At 41.2% G+C, this 22,847-nt stretch overlaps 2 protein-coding genes across 2 annotated transcripts; both read right to left on the bottom strand.

Annotated features, from left to right (window-relative positions):
- Positions 1-1,308: 1,308 nt before the first annotated feature.
- LOC119841645 (olfactory receptor 1F1-like) lies at positions 1,309-2,316 on the bottom strand. Its single transcript, XM_043495621.1, has 2 exons — positions 2,046-2,316; positions 1,309-1,757 (listed from the first exon to the last, which is right to left on the bottom strand). The coding sequence occupies exons 1-2, from the start codon at positions 2,314-2,316 to the stop codon at positions 1,309-1,311; spliced, it is 720 nt and encodes a 239-aa protein (XP_043351556.1).
- A 12,932-nt stretch (positions 2,317-15,248) lies between these two features.
- Positions 15,249-17,011, bottom strand: LOC119841644 (olfactory receptor 6C4-like). Its single transcript, XM_038369192.1, is given in 2 exon segments — positions 15,249-16,013; positions 16,808-17,011. Coding segments are annotated over 2 exon segments (969 nt in total).
- Positions 17,012-22,847: the final 5,836 nt, after the last annotated feature.

Here is a 22,847-nt window from a genome sequence, read left to right as displayed (position 1 = left end):
GCAGGAAGGACCAAATCAAGAATTCCATCCTGTAATGTTTCTCAGCAAGAAGCTGTCTGAGAGGGAAAGCAACTGGTCAGTCAGTGAAAAAGAATGTTACGCCATTGTCTATGCTCTGGAAAAGCTACGCCCATATGTTTGGGGACGGCGTTTCCACCTGCAAACCGACCATGCTGCGCTACAGTGGCTTCATATTGCCACGGGAAATAATAAAATACTTATTCGGTGGAGTTTAGCTCTCCAAGATTTTAATTTCAACATCCAACACATCTCAGAAGGTTCTATCAAAGTGGCTGATGCACTCTCCCTTGAAAGTTTCCCAGAATCAACTGGTTAAAATCGTCCTTGAGATGTGGAAAATATTGTTAGTCTTTATATACGTGGTCGTATATTTATCAGTGCATGTGTCTTATTAACTCTGTTTTCTCGTAGAGCTCCAGGAAGATATCCCAGCCAGCGTTTCACCCTATCTGTGATTTGGGGGGCATGTCATAAATATAAAGGGAAGGGTAAACACCTTTAAAATCTCTCCTGGCCAGAGGAAAAGCCCTTTAACCTGTAAAGGGTTAAGAAACTAGGATAACCTCGCTGGCACCTGACCACAATGACCAATGAGGAGACAAGATACTTTCAAAGCTGGAGGGGCGGGGGAACAAAGGGTCTGGCTGTCTGTGTGATGCAGGTCAGGAATGCTCTTCAGAACTCCTGTAAAAAGTTAGTAAGCAATCTAGCTAGATGTGCGTTAGATTCTGTTTTGTTTAAATGGCTGATAAAATAAATTGTGCTGAATGTAATGTATATTCCTGTTTTTGTCTTTTTGTAATTTAATGTTTTGCCTAGAGGGATTCTCTATCTTTTGAATCTGATTACCCTGTAATGTATTTACCTCCTGATTTTACAGAAGTGATTCTTTTACTTTTTCTTCTGTTCAAATTCTTCTTTTAAGACGCTGATTGCTTTTTCCTTGTTCTTAAGATCCAAGGGTTTGGGTCTGTGTTCCCCTATGCAAATTGGTGAGGATTTTTATCAAGCCTTCCCCAGAAAAGGGGGTGTAGGGTTTGGGAGGTTTTTGGGGGGAAAGACATTTCGAAGCGGGCTCTTTCCCTGTTATATATTTGTTAGACACTTGGTAGTGGCAGCAGTAAAGTCCATGGGCAAAAGTTAAAATAGTTTGTATCTTGGGGAATTTTTAACCTAAGCTGGTAAAAATAAGCTTAGGGGGTTTTTCATGTAGGTTCCCACATCTGTACCCTAGAGTTCAGAGTGGGGAAGGAACGTTCACAGAACTTGTGCCTATAACTCAGTAAATCAGCTCTGGTCATCTTGTTTTTTTTTCAGCCTAAAAGTACTTGCTTGGGATGCCTGAGTTCTTGAGAAAGCCACACATTTATGGATCACTCTGCTCAGGGCCTCCTTCACCTCCTTATTTCTCAGGCTGTAGATGAGGGGGTTGATCAGCGGGGTCAGGACAGAATAGAAGACAGAGAACGTTTTGTTCAGGTCTCTCAATGTGTCGGATTTCGGTAGCATGTAGACAATAATGATGGTCCCGTAGAACATTGTCACCACGATGAGGTGTGAGGAGCAGGTGGAAAAGGCCTTTTGTCTGCTGCCAGTGGAAGGGATTCTCAGGATGGTGACGATGATATAAACATAAGACAACAAGGTTAACAGAAATGGGAAGAGTGTGCAAAGAGATGCCAGGAGCAAATCCAACACCAAGATCAGGCTGGTGTCACTGCAGGACAGTTTTATTACTGGGGTGAAGTCACAGAAGAAATGGTCAATTTCATTGGGGCCGCAGAAGGTTAGTTGTGACATCAAGCATGATATGATGAGAGTAGCCAGACAGCCGCTTAGCCAAGATCCGGCTGCTAGCTGGAGGCAGAGCCTGCCATTCATAAGGGCTGCGTAGTGCAAAGGTTTGCTTACTGCTAAATACCGGTCATAAGACATCACAGACAAAAGACAACATTCTGTAGCTGCCAGTGAAGCAAAAAAATAAAATTGTGCAATACACGTAGAGACAGAAATGGTCCTGTCACCAGTCAAGAGACTGGCCAGCATCCTGGGCAGGATGGCTGAGCTGTAGCAGGTCTCCAAGCCGGACAAGTTCCCCAGGAAGAAGTACATGGGGGTGTGAAGATGCTGATCAGCCACAACTAGCACAACAATGAGGATGTTCCCAGCCACTGTTGCCATATAGATCATTAGGAACAAAGGGAAGAGAAGGATCTGTAGTGCAGGGACCTTCCCGAATCCCAGGAGGATGAACTCCGTGATGGACGTTTTGTTTCTCCAGCCTGTGTCTGCCATGGGGTGAACATAGAGACAATTTAAAAAACCCTGCAGTATAATCACAAGAACAAAGTTAAAACATGAGTCAAGTGTTGGCAATTAATTCCATAAATGTTCAAAAACTCATCTACCACTCATTGTTACCAGTCCATCTTTTGAATCCAAATCACAGAGGCAAATGCTGGCTATCTCATGTCTAGAAAACAAACCTTTATTACCACCCCATCTTATCAGATCATGAATCAGTGTAACAGCAGTGCATTTTGCTGGTGGCCCAAGCACAGACATGGCAGCTCAGACCATTTATTGATCATATCCCATTTATTCTGCCATACTAGAGAAGGGCAATACTAGTTCAAGCCTGAATATCCACTTCTCTCAGTGAGTGGAATATAATGGGTTAGGAAAAGAACAAAAGCAATGAACATTAAACAGTAAGGGCAAGTTTTTTAAAGGTATTTAGGCTCCTAACACCTATTGAAATCAATAGACATTAGGTGTCTAAATACCTTTAAAAATCTGACCCTAAGTGACTCTCAACCTGAAGTACAGCAGAGGTACCCCTCTGCTATAATACCCAATAAGAAGAAGATTTTCAAAAGAACCTAAGGGAGTTGGGTGCCAATTTTCCCATGACTATTAATGGGTTTTGAGCTCCTAACTCACTTAGGCACTTTTGATATCTTATCTTAAAAATTTAGGATGAACTTTTCTATGTAATCTATGGGATTTAGCCATTCATTCCTTGGAAATGAATGAAAATTAATATCAGCCTATGACTTCTTGGTCAATATGTCACTGTTCTTTCTGGAAAGAGTTAATTCCATCCATACTCTCACTAGAGATCATCTTAACATAGAATTATAGAATGGTAGGACTGGAAGGGACCTCGAGAGATCATCTAGTCTAATCCCTGCACTCATGTCAGGACTAAGTAATATATACATAAGAACGGTCATACTGTGTCAGACCAAAGGTCCATCTAGCTCAGTATCCTGTCTTCTGACAGTGACCAATGTCAGGTGCCCCAGACGGAATGAACAGAACAGGTAATCATCAAGTGATCCATGCATTGTCATTCATTCCCAGATTCTGGCAAACAGAGGCTAATAGCCATAAACAGAGCCATACATCTAGACCATCCCTGAAAGGAGTTTGTCTAACATGCTCTTAAAAATCTCCAACGATGGAGATTCCACAGCCTCCCTGGGCAATTTATTCCAGTGCTTAACCACCCTGACAGTTAGGAAGTTTTTCCTAATGTCCAACCTAAACTGCCCTTGCTGCAATCTAAGCCCATTGCTTCCTGTCCTGTCCTCAGAGGTTAAGGAGAACAATTTTTCTCCCTCCTCCTTGTAACAACCTTTTATGTACTTGAAAACTGTTATCATGTCCCCTCTCAGTCTTCTCTTCTCCAGGCTAAACAAACCCAATTTTTTCATCTTCCCTCATCAGTCATGTTTTCTAGACCTTTAATAATTTTTTCTGCTCTTCTCTGGACTTTTTCCAGTTTATTCACATCCTTCCTGAAATGTGGCGCCCAGAACTGGACACAATACTCCAGCTGAGGCCTTCCTGTGTTATGCAGGAAGTCAGACTGGATGATCACAATGGTCACTTCTGGCCTTAAGCTCTAATGAAGAGTATCACTAGCAAAGCATTTAAGCCCTTCACACGATGAAGGTACAGCCCAAACTTACATTTTTTTCTAGATCAAAGCAACTCAAATGTAAGTTTGGGCTGCACTTTCATCGTGTGAAGGGCTTAAATGCTTTGCTAGTGATACTCTTCATTAGAGCTTAAGGCCAGAAGTGACCATTGTGATCGTCCAGTCTGACTTCCTGCATAACACAGGCAAGAGAACTTCCCCCAAATAATTCCTAGAGCAGAGCTTTTAGAAAAAAACATCCAATCTTGATTTAAAAATTGTCAGTGACAGAGAATCAACCACAACCCTGGGTAAATTTTCCAGTGGTTAATTACTCTCACAGTTATAAACATGTGTCTTAATTTCCAGTCTAAATTGGTCTATCTTTAACTTCCAGCCATTGGATCATGTTAGACCTTTCACTGCTAGATTATAGAGACCTTTATCAAATATCTGTTACCCAGATTGCTCCTTAATCAAGTCACCTCTTGACCTTCTCTTTGTTAAACTAAATAGAGTAAGCTCTTTGGGTCTCTCACTATAAGCAGGTTTTCTAATCCTTTAACCATTCTTGTGGCTCTTCTCTGAACCGTCTCCAATGTATTAACATCCTTCTTAAATTGTGGACACCAGAACTGGACACAGGATTCCAGGAGACGTCGCACCAATGCCAAATACAGAGCTAAAATAACTTCCCTACTCCTACTTGAGATTTCCTGCTTAATTGATTCCATCAGTTTTATGGCAGGTTTCAGAGTAGCAGCCGTGTTAGTCTGTATTCGCAAAAAGAAAAGGAGTACTTCTGGCACCTTAGAGACTAACAAATTTATTAGAGCATAAGCTTTCGTGAGCTAGAGTGAGCTGTAGCTCACGAAAGCTTATGCTCTAATAAATTCGTTAGTCTCTAAGGTGCCACAAGTACTCCTTTTCATCAGTTTTATGGAAATTGATTTAAAAGCTGACATAATTAAACCCTATATGGACACGTCTCTCTGTTTAAAGCTGTTATTGGTTTGGTTTGTATCTATAAGTACCAATGCAAGCTAAATAGATATAAGCCAGGGTTTAAACTGAGTTAAGAGTTTCTGTAGTACACAGGCTGTCTTGTCAAGGAAAATTGGTTGAGTTTAGGTTGTTGCTGAGCTAACACATGCTAGCCAAACCTGACCGAAATGTACTGTTTTTTTCCTGGAGTAGATGCAGGCTAAAACATTTAGCTCAAAGTTGCTCTTGTTATATTTTAGCCTAGGCATGGCATGTGTTCAGGAGTTAGGGCTAGAACGTATGTCTGTTAAACCCAGCCACTTTCCCTACTCAATACAAACAGAGTATTTTGCACCAATTTAATTACATTAATTTTAATTCACACCTGGCACTAAATCAATGCAACTTTGTGAGTAGAACACACCTGGCACTAAATCAATGCAACTTTGTGGGTAGAACAGACCTTCATGAGTCAGATTTTTAAAGGTATTTAAAATTATATCAATGGGTGATAGCCATCTAAATGCTTTTGAAAATCCCACGGGCTGTCTATTGCCTTTAAAAATCTGGCCTGGTGTTGTTAGTTCTTTCAGGCTGCAATTTCTTAATGCTTAATTATTTAGACCTGTGCAGAGAAGTCAGATCTATGGAGTCAGAATTCCTCAGGCTCTTGTTCTGGTGGAAGGTTTTTCTGAACTCCCTCAGTAAAAGTAAGAACAGCTCAATAAAGCAGAGGGTATTGGAGGATTAAGCTTTTTGCTATCTATTACATGTTGTTTAATGGCCAAATAAGGTGTGACTTGGGCATCAAATCAAATCAAATTTTTTAAAAAAGGAAGACATCTATAATTCTATTCCAGGCTCCACCATGAACTTTTCATCAATAACTTCACTTTAAAACTTGATAATAACAATAACAAGCAGCTGAACTAAAATTGCTAATGTCCCTAAATTTCTTAGCGAGAACATGCTTTATCAAGGCAGCGTCAGGGTAGGGATCATGATTACCTTGAAGCCAATATCAGCTGAGGTGTTTATCTCTTGCTGTTCCTCAAAAGTCAGATTCTGGTAGTAAAGAGACTTGTGTATTCCTAAGGGGATGAGCAGGCGCTGCGATCTTGTGTGAAAGACACTCTATTTACAAAGTGCAGAATGCCTGCTTGTATTTATACGGTATTCATTTGACGGTAGATAGTGGTGCCTCCCTTTAGTCTACATCTGAAGGGAACTTGCAATGCTGGAGTCTGGGGAGCTACTGCTCTGTTTTCTGTGTAAACAAGACAAACAATGATTCTGATGCAGCCAGCCTCCCACAGTCAGAGAACACCTGACATTTGCTGCCTGATGTCCATGATGATTGCTTTGTATGAACATGAGTCAGGCCTGAAGAATCTGGTGCTCAGGGCTTCACAGTGTAATCAGCACATAGTAAGTTAAACATAAGGTCAATTTAATCCAAGGAACATGCTGCAAACAGACTTTCCCAGCATCAGCTCCAGTTCCAGCTTTGTCTCTGTTGTTTACCAGGCCCCATGCCTTGCCTGGGACTCTAGACGGAGACATCTAGTGGATGAAAGATTTAGGGGGACAATGAAAAACTGTATTTTCCCTAATTTGACTTTGATCTTATTGATATTTATTTATTCCTTCATTCAGGTAGCTCATTAGCGTGCAGTACATTTGCAGTGCATTTCTTAGCTTCAAAGCTCTCAAAGACATGGGCATCTGCTACATGAGGCTCCATTTTGAACCAGACATCTCTCAATACAATGAGTCCTTGGGACAGGACCTTGATGTCAGCACAATCTGTAAATCCTTGGAGTACTCTTGTTCCACAAGCAAAGAGAATCAACATTAGCTCTTAGCAGCAGAGGACTTGCTTACATGGCATATCCTATGCTGCTAACAGGTCGTGCTGATTCTCTTTACGAGTTGAAGGTAGATCATCACATGCACACACATGCACAGACTAATCATTTATTTAAAATATTTTGATGTTGTCTATATAGCCATTGCATTTGGCCATCATGGGATTTTCTCCAGAAACTGGTGGTCCAGAAGCTGATATGTTTAGAATGACCAGAGCCATCCCATGATTACCTTAAGAAAAATGTTAGTCTAACCTCTGTGGAATACTAAGATTATACCCATATATCAAGATTATACCCATGTATTTTTGACTGTAAAATAAAGATCTATTTTTCCCTCCTCTTTTCAGAGAAGTGTTTTATTGCAATGTCCTCAAACTTTTTAATAAGTTTCCATTTCAGCCTACCTCCCATTTGAATGATTATGGGTCTCGAAAGCTTTGTTGTTAACACTGTCCAATGTGGCTTTTTAAATTTCATCTCTTTTTTTTAAAGTCTAATAATCTTCCGGGGGAAAATACTTCAGATAATGAAGAAACACTAGTTTAAATGTCTCAGGGATGCTGCTCCAAGTTGCAGTCTCTTATGAGATACTGCTAATCAATATCTAGTGGGCATTCCTGAGTAATAATGTCTCCCTTCTCATGACATGGCTGTGCTGAACTATAATGGTCTGTAAATAACATATCCAAGGACTTCATAGTCCTTTACCCTTCCCATTGCCCCCCACATTGTGCCTCTGATCCCCAACCAGGGACTGTACAGAAACAGAACAAAAAGACAGCCCCTGCTCCAATGAACTTACAAACTAAGACACAACAAACTAAGACAAGAGATTGACACAAACAGATCAACGGGGGAGCACAGGAAGAAAGACAATCTTGGTCTTATCTACTTATACTACTCCCATCACCAGGGCATATCTACAGCTTCTGGCACTGTATTTAGCAACTTGAGTAAAATACTTTTCTTTCTTTCTTTCTTTCTTTCTTTCTTTCTTTCTTTCTTTCTTTCTTTCTTTCTTTCTTTCTTTCTTTCTTTCTTTCTTAGAGCAGTGGTTTTCAACCTTTGGTCCATGGACACCTAGAGGTCCACAGACTATGTCTGAGGGGTCTACAAAAGGTTGTAGTTACCACAGAACAACAGATTTCAACCTGTGGTCTGTGGATCCCCAGGGGTCTATGTCTAAGATATCCAAAGGGGTCTGCACCGCCATTCAAAATTTTTAGGGGTCTGCAAATGAAAAAGTCTGAAAACCACTATATTAAAGTGATAGGCAGAGGCCCCAGTCATGGACCAGCAGCCCCCATGGTGCTAGGAGCTGTACAAGTACAGAACAAAATAATGACCTCTACATCAGAGAGCTTCCAGTCTAAGCAATAAGTTATGAGATTGGACCCATTTCCTGACTCACTTCTCCATCTGCATCCTGCAAACTGAGTGGTTAAATCAGCCATGGTGGCTGTCACTTCACATTGCCTTTGATCAGACCACTGGTGTGCTTTCCCTGGTTTGTGACAGAATATAAAAGTATTGAGAGTATTATCTCTTATGTATAGTCATTAACACAACCTACATTTTTTACCTAAAATAAAGATATCCTTTGGGGTTACGATTGTCACAGTTCAGCTGCACCTGTATTCCCCTTGTCCCAGAAAGGATACCTATTCTAGGCTCCCGGCTCCTTAGCCATCACCGCTCTTGAATGGAGGTTTGTGTCTCTCTCCCTTCTGATTGGGGTATTTCCAGGCTGCACAGATCCTGGCTATACTGTGATATCCCCAGCAAAAGACAACCTGTCTAAGCAGACCTGCTTCACGTCTCTCCTCAAAGACAGTATGCAGTGTAGTTGCCCACAGAAGTTACCACACATTCTTTCTAAGCAAGCCCTTTTATTCTTAAGATGAAAGCATTAAAGAGAAAACACGTTAAAGACCACCAAAGAACCTACACCCATGCTAATCAGCTTAGCAGAGATCACCCCAACTCCAACAAGGCTCTGGTTGGTGGCAAGTCTCTCAAAGCCCATACAGTTATTATTTTATTATTGTATTAATAAAGCATTAAAATTTAGTCACTTGGCGTACTCCTGTATCTCCACCCCAAATGACCCTGCGGCCTCAGCCTGATAAACTGAGACCTTAGGCAGATTGGTAACAGAAATCTGTCACACTGTAACCCCCATATTCCTCATTTTCATATAATAGTGATCTCTCATATAAAGCATGCCTTGTAAGATATCAGAGGAAAGGTTATGATCTGATTAAAGTCATTTCTCTATCCATATACGTGTATTATTAATGCATATGAAGTTATGAGAAGTTGTATGGTGATCACTAAAACATGCTGTAAGTTGGAGAATCAGCAAGATATTAGTTCCCCAGAGGCAACAGCAAGGAAAGTAACCAATACCTGGGTGGGATGTCAACCAACCCATCAACAGCCATTGCCCAGCCAGGGAGCTACAATTCAATGACTCACCTGCATAAGGCCAGACCGGGGGAATTGCTTAACCTTGATTGGAGAGACTCAGCAATTCCCCACAGACATGCCTGGACTTGTGCTCCCCAAACACATGGACTGAGGGTATAAAACAGATAGAGTGAACACACAGGAGGCCCTTCCCCTGCCTCTACCTTCACTGCAAGCAACTAAGACACTGAGAAGATAAGACAACAGAGGAAACTGGCCCAGGTGTAAGGAACAAACCTGTATATTAACGACTGCGGTATCTAGTGGGGTGAGAAAAACTGCTTAGTCTAGTTGCTGCCCAGTATAATAGGGTTGAGAGTTTAGACTGTGTGCTTATGTTTTATTTCTTTTGGTAACTAACTCTGACTTTTTGCCTATCACTTAATATCACTTAAAATATATCTTTGTAGTTAATAAATTTGTTTGTTTAGTCTACCTGAAGCAGTGCATTTGGTTTGAAGTGTGTCAGAGACTCCCCTTGGGATAAAAGCCTGGTGCACATCAATTTCTTTGTTAAATTGATGAACTCATATAAGCTTGCAGTATCCAGAAGGCATAACTGGACACTGCAAGATGGAGGTTTCTTGGGTTGTGTTTGGGACTGGAGATATTGGCTAGTGTCATTTAGTTGCACAATCCAAGGAGCAGCTTACATGCCAGAGGCTGTGCGTGTACAGCCCAGGAGTGGGGGTTCTCACAGCAGAGCAGGGTAAGGCTGGCTCCCAGAGTCAAGGATTGGAGTGAGCTAGCAGATCACCAGTCCAGATAACACCAGGAGAAAGTCACAAGGAGTATGGGACAAGGGTTCCTTTTAGCCCTACATTTCTATGATTCTATGGGTGTATGTATATATAACAGTATAAATGTAGGTCCATAGCAGCATACATGTACATTATGTATTTGTTGTTTGCAGCGTTATTATAGCTGTTTTGGTCCCAGGATTTCAGAGATACAAGGTGGATGAGGTAATATCTTTGATTGGATCATATTCTGTTGGTGAAAGAGACAAGCTTTCAAGCTACTGTGTAAGAAGACTGGAGGCGCTACTGGAAGGTGCTCATGTATTACAGTGATGAGCACAGTATAAAAACTATCTATCTATTTCAGATTTCTAGGCACCAAAGGAATTTGGATTCTCAATTATCCCCCACCCTTCCTCTCTAATATTTTTAACATTGGCCATAATTTTCCACACACACCTCCCCTCCCCCATTAATTATAGGGTTATTTGGATTCAAAGAAGCTTCCTTTATGAAATAGTCCCATGAGAAAATGTATGTTTGTCTGGTGGAAATTTTCACATAGTGGGATGAATTTAATAAATTCAGCAAGCCCTCATTTATTTGAATTTGCAGCAAAATTGCTGAGAGACAAGGTCAGTGCTGTCATCAGGTGTTACTGGGAAAATATGTTTGAACGGGCACATAAACCAATTGACTTAAGTTTGATAGTGAAGAGGAAGAATGAGTGAGAAATAGAGGGGATAAAGAGATCAGTGGGGAGAGGGGAGGACTAATAAGAGATTAAAATAGGTCTGGTTTAAGAGAGAAGGAGGTGTGCAGGGAAAATGTGAGATAGCTAGCTAGATAGATAGATATGCAGTATTGTTGTAGCTATGCTGGTTTGAAGATATTAGAGACACAAGATGGGTGAGGTAATATCTCTAATTGACACAACTACTGTTGGTGAGAGAGACAAGCGTTTGAGTTCACACAGAACTCTTCTTCAGGTCTGGGAAAGGTATTCAGATTGTCGCAGCTAAGATGGAACACACTGTTTAGCATAAGGAGTTACCATATATTTCCAGGGACCATTCAAAGTGAAATGGCCAGTTAACATCTCTCCAGTCATGGGAGGTGAGAAGGGGGAAGAGAGGAAAAAAATGTAACCTTTTCTGTCCATGATTTTTACTGTCTAGCAAAGTTATGAATTTAATCTCCCATGATCATCTTTTGAAGGTGTTATCCGGCATTCCTTTGAGGGACAGGCTAAGAAGTAACATATAATGCACATTGGAAAACATAATCCTAACTATACATAAACAATGATGGGGTCTAAATTAGCTGTTACCATTAAAGAGAGAGATTTTGGAGTCATTGTGGATAGTTCTCTGAAATCATTCACTCAATGTGCAGCTGCAGTAAAAAAAAGTGAACAGAATGTTGGGAATCATCAAGAAAGGGCTAAATAATAAGACAGAAAATATCATGTTGCCTCTATATAAATCCATGGTACGCCCACACCTTGAATACTGTGTGCAGATGTGGTCACCCCATCTCAAAAAAGATATATTGGAATTGGAAAAGGTTCAGAAAAGGGCAACAAAAATTATTAGGGGTATAGAACGGCTTACATATGAGGAGAGATTAATAAAACTGGGACTTTTCATCTTGGAAAAGAGGCGACTAAGGAGGAATATGAGAAAGGTCTATAAAATCATGAGTGGTGTGGAGAAAGTAAATAAGGGAGAGTTATTTACTCCTTTTCATAATACAGGAACAAGGGGCCACCAAATGAAATTAATAGGTAGCAGGTTTAAAACAAGCACAAGAAAGTATATTTTCATGCAACACACTGTCAACCTCTGGAACTCCTTGCCAGGGGGTGTTGTGAAGTCCCATACTATAACGGGGTTCAAAAGGAAGCTAGATTGATTATGGAAGATGGGTCCTTCAATGGTTATTAGCCAGGATGGGCAGGAATGGTGTCCCTAGCCTCTGTTTGCCAGAAACTGGGATTGGGTGACAGGGCATGGATCACTTGAAGATAACCTGTCTGTTCATTCCCTTGGGGCACCTGCCATTGGCCATTGTCAGAGGACAGGATACTGGGCTTGATGGACCTTTGGTCTGACCCAGTATGGCCGTTCTTATGTCCTTATATAGAGTGATCATTTTGTGAAAAGTGTTTGCCCCTTGGTGCTATGGAGTTTTTGTCTTTTATCATTTTTCTCTGTGCATTCATTTGAGAGCACAGTGATTGTCTGGTTTCATCAACTTAGCTGTTATTGGGGCATTTAGTGCACTGGATGAGGTATACCACATGTTGTGATAGGTATGTGTAGGAGCTATGGATATCAAAAGGTGCTTTGTGAGAGGTGTTGATCATTGTAGCAGTGGAGACATGTCTACAGGTTTTACATCTGTTCTGGCAGGGTCTGAGCTGCTTTGAATTGATGGGTACTCGTCTGTGGGGAGCTTTGAGTTGGTGGGTCCCGGTCTTTGGGGCGTTTACTTTTGATGATGAGCTTGGAGAGTTTGGGGTCTTGTGTGAAGGCCTGAAGAGGGGGTTCAGGAAAGATTTTTTTCAGGACATGGCTGGAGGGGTTTTTATTTCTGTATTGAAATAGGTTCACTCTGGATATTTGGGTGAAACTTTGGTGAAGTGTCCTTGTTTGGTGAATGCAGTTTTAAGTGTGATAAGATGTACTCTCTCCTTGGAGCATATTCTGGGGTGTCTGGGTGCCTGTCTGTAGACAACAGATTTCTTGGTGTGTTTGGGATACCTTCAGAGATCCAGATCCACCCCAAGTCCCCAGTAGCAGGTGTACTGTTGTAGAGTTTTAAGTGTAGTTGTAACCTCAGATACTACCATGATGGAGGCTATTTAAGTACCAATGTAGAATATCTAAGGAAATGTTTTCCCTGTGATTCTTCAGAGTGATTTACGAATGTCACTTAAATCAACCACACATTATTTGGGCTGTAAGACATGTAAGCCAATGTTCTTATACTCATTTTTTTGGGATCCAGCACTTCCATTAAGGACTCTAGTTTTTGCGTATCTCAGTTTCTGCATCACCAATTCGAGCCACCTTGGCTGGGATTTCAAAGGATCTTGAGATGACTTAGCTTATACAATCAAGTGACTGTCTCTGTGAGATAGAAAATAAAGTATTTCCAAATATTGCTCCAGTCTCCAAAATCATTCCGAGCAAATGGACAAGCTGGGTCTTTGCTTTTATTTATTACAGAAAAGTGAAATCATTTCACCTGCTCCCCAGTTGATAGTATAAATCAGCGCAGCTAATGGAGTCAATGGGCCATCTCCTTACTTGGTGTAAACAGATGTAGCTCCATTGAAATCAACATGACCTAGTGTAGATCAGCCATAGCTCCATGGGGGTCAGTGGCCAGATCCCCAGCTGGTATATAGCAACAAGGCTCCATTTATGTCAATAGAATGCCGGCTGATCATTTATCCCATTTTTTAAATTATAGTTTTAGTTCAGAAGCAAAATTTTCCCTCTCTATTACAGCAGCGTAGCTGGAAAGCCATTTTTTTTAAAGCAATGCACACTGGATGAATGGGACTATAGAATGTCCTACGTTCTAAAACTGAGTCTCTCTGTATCTCCAGTGATGAGATGTTTTTACCTATATTGGCCCATTGACTTCAGGGGAGTTTTGTGCAGATCACTTACTGGTTATAAAGTGCTTCATAAAGTATTACGTATTAGAATCTTCCATTTTCTCTCCCCAGATCCATGTTAATGGATTGCTGCAGTACAATGACTGGGTAAGAAATTGTCATTATGCACTCAGTAGATACCGGCTCATATAGTAAGCGAGTTGAATTAAAAAGTTGCAAAGTGTTTCAAAAAATAAAAATTGCTGAGCTCTATAAAGTAACTGTCTCTCCCCCTACCTCACCATTTGAACATTTCATCAACTGGTTGTGGAAAGCTTTTGCCTGTTGATTTAATTATTGATAGCCAGGAGCAGAAGTTTATCAGCTCTTTATGTGTGAGTATATTTGGGAAAGATAGAGAATTATTCCTCTTTTGCTTTTCAAGGGCATCAATGAGAAACCAAATCCAGGCACCAGAGTTCATTCTGTTGGGGCTCACCAATATCTCTGAGTTGTAATGACTCCTCTTTGGGGTGCTTTTCTTAGCCTACATGTTGACCTTAATGGGGAATGTCCTCCTCCTCCTCATCACCAGCACTGACTACTGTCTCCGCAGCACTATGTACTTCTTCCTCCGGAACTTGTCCTTCTTAGAGATCTGCTTAACCACATCTTGTCTTGGTTACTTTGCTGGAACCATTCCCTGTAAAAGATGCTCTGTCCATGTGCTGTTCATTTGGAACCTGATCTTTACATTCCTGGTTTATTTTGTCCATTGTCCCTAGCATTAGGGTGGTGCCATTTATCTTAGCTAACATAGACATCCTGACTCCAATGTACTGCTTGTCAAGCCCCTGTTTACAACTTAAACTTCCATTCACCTTCCCAATCATATCCACTGAGAAATGACGCAAGTTACCTTTGTCAAGACAGGCTTACACCGTTCTGATCATCTACTCTGACCTCCAGGATAAGTCAGGCCAGAGAACTTCCCCAAAATAATTTCTACAGCAGAGCTTTCAGAAAAACATGGAACCATGCAAGTACATGGAGAGGAATAGAGGAATCTTCATATCTAGGGTGCAGATCGGTTGCAGGATTACACCACATCAGGTATTCCTGCAGAAGAACAACCTGTCAGCTCTCTAAAGTGTTGGAGGGGAAGGACTTTGGTGCAAATAAACCTGGAGGAAATTTTCCATCAAAACATTGTTTTCAATGGAAGCTTTTGTGAAAGAACACCCAATTCTTGTTTTGCTAAAAATCGGTTTGCTAAAATAGATTTTTCTTTCACTTGTTTAGCTGCTGAAAACAAACCAACCCCTCCACACTCTCATGTTTCACTTTTTCAATGGATACCTGAAAAACCTTCAAAAATGTGAAGAAAATATTTGAATCAAAATTATTCATGGCAGAAAAACTCATTTCCCACCAGTTTCAGGAATGGATTATCCCACTGGCCCTCGTCTCCCTAATTACAATGGTAAAACCCCCCTCCATGAGGCCATGACAGCTGTGCTACATAGTGCCTCCTGCAAAGACACTGGCTCACCGCTTCACAGAATAACCACAGTGGATAGAAAATGAAGGATTGGGCCTTTCATTTAACTGCTTCTTTTAGTTAATTGTTATTTCTGCACTAAACGGAAGACTCTCGCATCCTTGGGAGAAAACATCTTTCTTGCCACTTCTCTCAGTGCTTCCTTCACTTGCTGGTTCTGTAGTGTGTAAATAAAAGGGTTCAACAAGGGGGCAAGCATTGTGTTGATGGTGGCGAGGTCTTTGTTGAGGTCCAGGTCTTTGTCCTGTATGGGCCTGACATACATGAGAATGCAGCTGCCATAGCAGATGGAGATGACAATGAGGTGGGAGGAGCAGGTGGAGAAAGCCCATGGCAGAGGGCTCTCTTTGGCAGAGGGGATCTGCAGCATGGTGATGAGGATGTAGGTGTAGGACACTAATATTAGTAATAAGGTGCTGAGCAGGGTGAAGAAAGCCATCAGGAAATGGATAAGCTCCATGAGATGCTTGTCCCAGCAGGAGATCTGCAGAAGGGGGGTATAGTCGCAGAAGAAATGGTTGATTACTTTGGATTTGCAGAAAGAGAGCTGGCTTGTCAGGACAATAGATGTAAGGATGAGGAGAAGACCTCCCATCCAGGAGAAATTAACTAGTAGGATGCACAGCCTTTGGCTCATGATGGACATATACCAGAGCGGGCAGCCTACGGTCACATAGCAGTCAAATGACCTGACTGTCAGCAGGAAAAATTCTGTACCCCCAAAGAAAAAGAGGAAAAAATTCTCTGAGAGGCAAGCAGCAAAGGATATTGTTCTCCTCTCCATCCTAAGTTCTTTCAGCATCCTGGGGATGATGGCTGTGGTTAAGCAGATGTCATAAACATAAAGACAAGGGTAGCATAAAATCCCTCCTTGCAGCTATATTGAATCACTTTATCTGTAAGGGGTTAAGAAGCTCAAATAACCTGGTTGGCACCTGACCAAAAGGACCAATAAGGAAAGAAGATACCTTTAAATCTGGGGGATGGAGAGAGAAGCCAAGCAGGGATAACATCTCCTGAAAACATATCTCGAATAATCCATCTAAGAATTACAGAAATTGTAAGTGAGGCAAGAAAATGTGTTAGGTTATCTTTTGTTTTAGCTTGTGAATTTTCCCTATGCTAAGAGGCAGTTTTATTCCTGTTTTGTAACTGTGAAGCTGAGTCCAGAGGGGAGTCCTTTGTGTTTTAAATCTTTTTATTACCCTGTAAAGTTACCTTCCATCCTGATTTTGCAGGTGTGATTCTTTTACTTTTTCTTAATAATAAAATTCTTCTTTTAAGAACCTGATTGATTTTCAGTGTCCTAAAAAACAAAGTGTTTAGTCTGTGCTCACATTGTAACCAATTGGTGAGTATATTATTCTCAAGCCTCCCCAGGAAAGGGGGTGAACGGGCTTGGGGGGATATTTTGGGGGAATAGGGACTCCAAGTGATCCTTTCCTGAATTTTTGTATGAATCACTTGGTGGTGGCAGCAATACCATCCAACGACAAGGAAAGGAATTTGTGCCTTGGGGAAGTTTTTAACCTAAGCTGGTAGAATATAAACTTAGGGGGTCTTTCATGTGGGTCCCCACATCTGTACCCCAGAGTTCAGAGTGGGGAGGGAAACTTGACAGCAGATCTCTAGGAAGGACAAGTTCCAGAGGAAGAAGTACATAGGGCTGTGGAGGCAGTTGTCAGTGCAGGTGATGATGATGAGGAGGACATTCCCCATTAAGGTCAACATGTAAACTAAGAAAAGCACCCCGAAGAGGAGTTGTTACAGTTCAGGGATATTGGTGAGCCCCAACAGAATGAACTCTGGTGCCTGGGTTTGGTTTCTCATTGATGCCCTTGGAAACCAAAAGACAATTTATTCTCTCTCTTTCTCAAATACACTCACAAATATAACGAGCTGATAAATTTGTGCTCCTGGGTATTGGTAATTAAACCAACTGAGAAAACCTTTTCACAACCAGTTGATGAAATGTTCAAATGTTGAGGTGGGGGGAGAGATGACAATTACATTACAGAACTTAGCAATTTTTATCTTTTGAAACAGTTTGCAACTGTTTAATTTAACTGCACTTAATTTATGAGCCGGTATCTACTGAGTGCAAAACAACAGTTTCTTACCCAGTCATTGTACCGCAACAACCCACTGATATGAATTTGAGGATAGAATACAGCAGATTCCAACTCTTAATGCTTTATGAAGCACTTTATAATCAGTAAGTGAACTGCACAAATCTCCTGTGAAGTCAATGGGCCAATATAGGTTAAAGCATCTCATCACTAGAGATACAGAGTGACTCAGTTTTACAATGTAGGACATTCTATAATTCCATGCATCCAGTGTGCCCGTGACAATGGATGCAGCTTACTGAATGGCGGGATTTTCCACTGCCCCCTTGGCTGGGTAAAGATATTCTCTCAGAGTTACCTCTTTATACCTGTATACAAACAAGTTAGTATTGCCCCTCTGACATAGTTAGTTACTGCCCCTAATGTAAGTAGTTATTACCCATCTCCTTGTACATGTTGGTTTGATGAAAACATCTCTATTTATTACACTCTCATTCTGACCTTATCTTTTAGGAGGGGTCAGTGTGTTCCTGTTATCCTGGGGGAATGTTTTTGTACCCCATCCTTGATATTGGGATGTTCTGGTACCTCTCTTCTGGAATGTGTTTTTCTGCAATATCAGCCCTGTTCTTGCCAGATTCTGTGAACTTGCACGCAGGCAGAGCCTCATGTTTGCTCACAGCCTGACTTTTGCTAACTTTGCTAACTATATCAGTAAAGCTTGCCCACTACTCTAGCTCAAGCCTCATAGCAGGCCTTTGACACAAGGGCTTATATCTCAGGCTCTCTTCCTACTCAGTTTTCTTTTGAAAATCTGGTGTATTTAATTTGCACAATGAGAAGACATACCTAAAACAATTGCATAGTTTAAAAAAGCTATGTTGAGACACACAACAACAACCACCACAACAACTATGTTGAGACACACACCAAAAACCAAAAAGAAAGGAGTACTTGTGGCACCTTAGAGACTAACAAATTTATTAGAGCATAAGCTTTCGTGAGCTACAGCTCACTTCATCGGATGCATTTGGTGGAAAAAACAGAGGAGAGATTTATATACACACACACAGAGAAAATGAAACAATGGGTTTATCATACACACTGTAAGGAGAGTGATCACTTAAGATGAGCCATCACCAGCAGCAGGGGTGGGAAAGGAGGAAAACCTTTCATGGTGACAAGCAAGGTAGGCTAATTCCAGCAGTTAACAAGAATATCAGAGGAACAGTGGGGGGTGGGGTGGGAGGGAGAAATACCATGGGGAAATAGTTTTACTTTGTGTAATGACTCATCCATTCCCAGTCTCTATTCAAGCCTAAGTTAATTGTATCCAGTTTGCAAATTAATTCCAATTCAACAGTCTCTCGTTGGAGTCTGTTTTTGAAGCTTTTTTGTTGAAGTATAGCCACTCTTAGGTCTGTGATCGAGTGACCAGAGAGATTGAAGTGTTCTCCAACTGGTTTTTGAATGTTATAATTCTTGACGTCTGATTTGTGTCCATTCATTCTTTTACGTAGAGACTGTCCAGTTTGGCCAATGTACATGGCAGAGGGGCATTGCTGGCACATGATGGCATATAACACATTGGTAGATGCGCAGGTGAAGGAGACTCTGATAGTGTGGCTGATGTGATTAGGCCCTATGATGGTATCCCCTGAATAGATATGTGGACAGAGTTGGCAACGGGCTTTGTTGCAAGGATAGGTTCCTGGGTTAGTGGTTCTGTTGTGTGGTGTGTGGTTGCTGGTGAGTATTTGCTTCAGATTGGGGGTCTGTCTGTAAGCAAGGACTGGTCTGTCTCCCAAGATCTGTAAGAGTGATGGGTCGTCCTTCAGGATAGGTTGTAGATCCTTGATGATGCGTTGGAGAGGTTTTAGTTGGGGGCTGAAGGTGATGGCTAGTGGCGTTCTGTTGTTTTCTTTCTCTTTCTTTCTTTGTTTTCTCCAACGCATCATCAAGGATCTACAACCTATCCTGAAGGACGACCCATCACTCTCACAGATCTTGGGAGACAGACCAGTCCTTGCTTACAGACAGACCCCCAATCTGAAGCAAATACTCACCAGCAACCACACACCACACAACAGAACCACTAACCCAGGAACCTATCCTTGCAACAAAGCCCGTTGCCAACTCTGTCCACATATCTATTCAGGGGATACCATCATAGGGCCTAATCACATCAGCCACACTATCAGAGGCTCCTTCACCTGCGCATGTACCAATGTGATATTTGCCATCATGTGCCAGCAATGCCCCTCTGCCATGTACATTGGCCAAACTGGACAGTCTCTACGTAAAAGAATGAATGGACACAAATCAGACGTCAAGAATTATAACATTCAAAAACCAGTTGGAGAACACTTCAATCTCTCTGGTCACTCGATCACAGACCTAAGAGTGGCTATACTTCAACAAAAAAGCTTCAAAAACAAACTCCAACGAGAGATTGCTGAATTGGAATTAATTTGCAAACTGGATACAATTAACTTAGGCTTGAATAGAGACTGGGAATGGATGAGTCATTACACAAAGTAAAACTATTTCCCCATGGTATTTCTCCCTCCCACCCCACCCCCCACTGTTCCTCTGATATTCTTGTTAACTGCTGGAATTAGCCTACCTTGCTTGTCACCATGAAAGGTTTTACTCCCCCCCCCACTGCTGGTGATGGCTTATCTTAAGTGATCACTCTCCTTACAGTGTGTATGATAAACCCATTGTTTCATGTTCTCTGTGTGTGTGTATATAAATCTCTCCTCTGTTTTTTCCACCAAATGCATCCAATGAAGTGAGCTGTAGCTCACGAAAGCTTATGCTCTAATAAATTTGTTAGTCTCTAAGGTGCCACAAGTACTCCTTTTCTTTTTGTGAATACAGACTAACACGGCTGCTACTCTGAAACCTAACAAAAACCAAGTGTCCTGTATTTCATTACAGATTTGGATTGCTTGTTTCAATGCTGAAAGGTCAGACCATGGTGGAAAAGTCTAAATTTATGAGCTGTGTTGAGTTACTCTCTATTAAGCTGAGACATGAGAATCATGCCACTTAGTTACATATTTAGAACACGTTTTGTTCCTTTGGTATTGGAGAGTAAAATGATTGTGGTGTCATTTCCCAAGGGCACATCTAGCATGATTAAAAGACCTGTGCCTGTACACAGAAACTGTGCAAAGTCAGTGCAGATGTCTCTCTGTGATCCAGAGGAAGGAAAAGGAATATTGTATTTTGGGGAACCCAAGCAAATGCTATTTATGGGTAACACTTTCAGAAACACCTGATGTAATTAAGCACCCATTTCCCATTGATTTTCAATGAATACCAGTGATTCAATGATTTACAAACCACTGTCAATTTCAGGAAGACTGTCATTATGTAGATGCTATTCCATCGTCTACATCTGAATGTCACACATTGTTATAAGAAAAGGAGTACTTGTGGCACCTTAGAGACTAACAAATTTATTTGAGCATAAGCTTTCATGAGCTACAGCTCTATCCATCGGATGCAAGTGATGATGCATCCGATGAAATGAGCTGTAGCTCACGAAAGCTTATGCTCAAATAAATTTGTTAGTCTCTAAGGTGCCACAAGTACTCCTTTTCTTTTTGCAAATACAGACTAACACGGCTGCTACTCTGAAACCTGACATTGTTATAGGGTCACTGATTTAGGACAATCTTCATTCACTAGCAAAAAGTAAGGGTAGTTTTTCTTTCTTTCTTTCTTTCTTTCTTTCTTTCTTTCTTTCTTTCTTTCTTTCTTTCTTTCTTTCTTTCTTTCTTTCTTTCTTTCTTTCTTACAATAAAAAAGGCAGTCATCCACAGGGCCCTGGATCTCCTTGACATAAGTGGCTAGCAAAAGCAATTTCTGATCTGTCCCCAGCTAGAAGGGATGATAGTCGGAGGATGATGAAAATGACACGCAGGGACCCATACTGTGTGGAAACTAGGGATGGAACTGACAAATGGACCTGATTCCTGTTCTGAAGCCAGGAGGTGGGGGAATTAATAGTAACTCTCTGCCTTTATATCTACCTATTCTGACAGAGTATCTCACTATCTTTTACAATATACATTTTTTTATAAAATATAGATGCCTTACAAAATAATAACTTCCACAGTTAGACAATGAACTAATTTCATCCATATTCCCCACAGGCAATATAACTAAGAGAAGAATGTTCTTTCCTCTTCAGACGGCTGCTACGGAACAAGGTAAGATAAGAATGGATCCAAGTCATTTATCAGGCACATTTTGTCTCTTTTTCTTCTTAAGCAGTATCTGTGAGCAGACCATGCTTTCCTGGAGTGGCTTCATGATTTAAATGTGTTAAATGAATGTGTAAATAAATTATTTTATTTGGATGAATCATGAAGATCCCTCTGAGATGGCCTGATTCCCATTTACACAATGGTTTAATAGATTCAGAGAGTTTAAGGCCATATGATCCCCTACAATCTTTGCAGGTGCCAGTATGGAGGATGACCATAAAAAAGATGGCCACTGTCTTCCATTATTAATAATAGAAGTGAAGGTAAACTGCCCTGAGTCAAGATTGCTTTGATAACCAAATGTGGCCCAGGAAGGGCACAGCGGAAGTTTCAGGCTGAGGGGAAGGGAGACAAGCAAGGGGATGGGGAAAGAAAGGGACAGGATGGAAGTCCCTGCTTGTATAAGTTATCTAAGCAGCTTTCCTGTTTTTCCCTACCTGTCACTATGTTCAGAAATCTGTACTATATTGGCTTTGTCAAGGTTCCGTCCCCACTCTGAACTCTAGGGTACAGATGTGGGGACCTGCATGAAAACCTCCTAAGCTTACTTTTACCAGCTTAGGTTAAAACTTCCCCAAGGTACAAACTATTTTACCCTTTGCCCTTGGACTTCCACTGCCACCACCAAACGTTTGACTGGGTTTACTGGGAAAGCATTGTTTGGAAACGTCTTTCCCCCCAAAATCCTCACCAAACCCTTGCACCCGCCCTGCCTGGGGAAGGCTTGATAAAATTCCTCACCAATTTGCATAGGTGAACACAGACCCGAACCCTTGGATCTTAAGAACAATGAAAAAAGCATTCAATTTCTTACAAGAAGAATTTTAATAGAAGAAAAGGTAAAAAGAATCACCTCTGTAAAATCAGGATGGTAAATACCTTAGAGGGTAATTAGATTCAAAACACAGAGAATCCCTCTAGGCAAAACCTTAAGTTACGAGAAAGACACAGAGACAGGAATATTAATTCTATTCAGCACAGCCTATTTCGTCAGCCATTTAAAGAAATCATAATCTAATGCATCTCTAGCTAGATTACTTACTAAATTCTAAGACTCCATTCCTGTTCTGTCCCCGGCAAAAGCATCACACAGACAGACAGACTCTTTGTTTCTCCCTCCCTCCAGCTTTGAAAGTATCTTGTTTCCTCATTGGTCATTTTGGTCAGGTGCCAGCAAGGTTATCTTAGCTTCTTAACCCTTTACAGGTGAAAGGGTTTTTCCTTTGGCCAGGAGGGATTTTAAAGGTATTTACCCTTCCCTTTATATTTATGACAGGCTTATATCTTTTTAGGAATAAATACTGTCCTGAGGAACTC

This window comes from Dermochelys coriacea, chromosome 13 (assembly GCF_009764565.3).
Source record: "Dermochelys coriacea isolate rDerCor1 chromosome 13, rDerCor1.pri.v4, whole genome shotgun sequence".
Lineage (NCBI taxonomy): Eukaryota > Metazoa > Chordata > Testudines > Dermochelyidae > Dermochelys > Dermochelys coriacea.
Note: the sequence above shows the minus strand (reverse complement) of the source record. Positions and strands in the feature narration are given on the sequence as shown.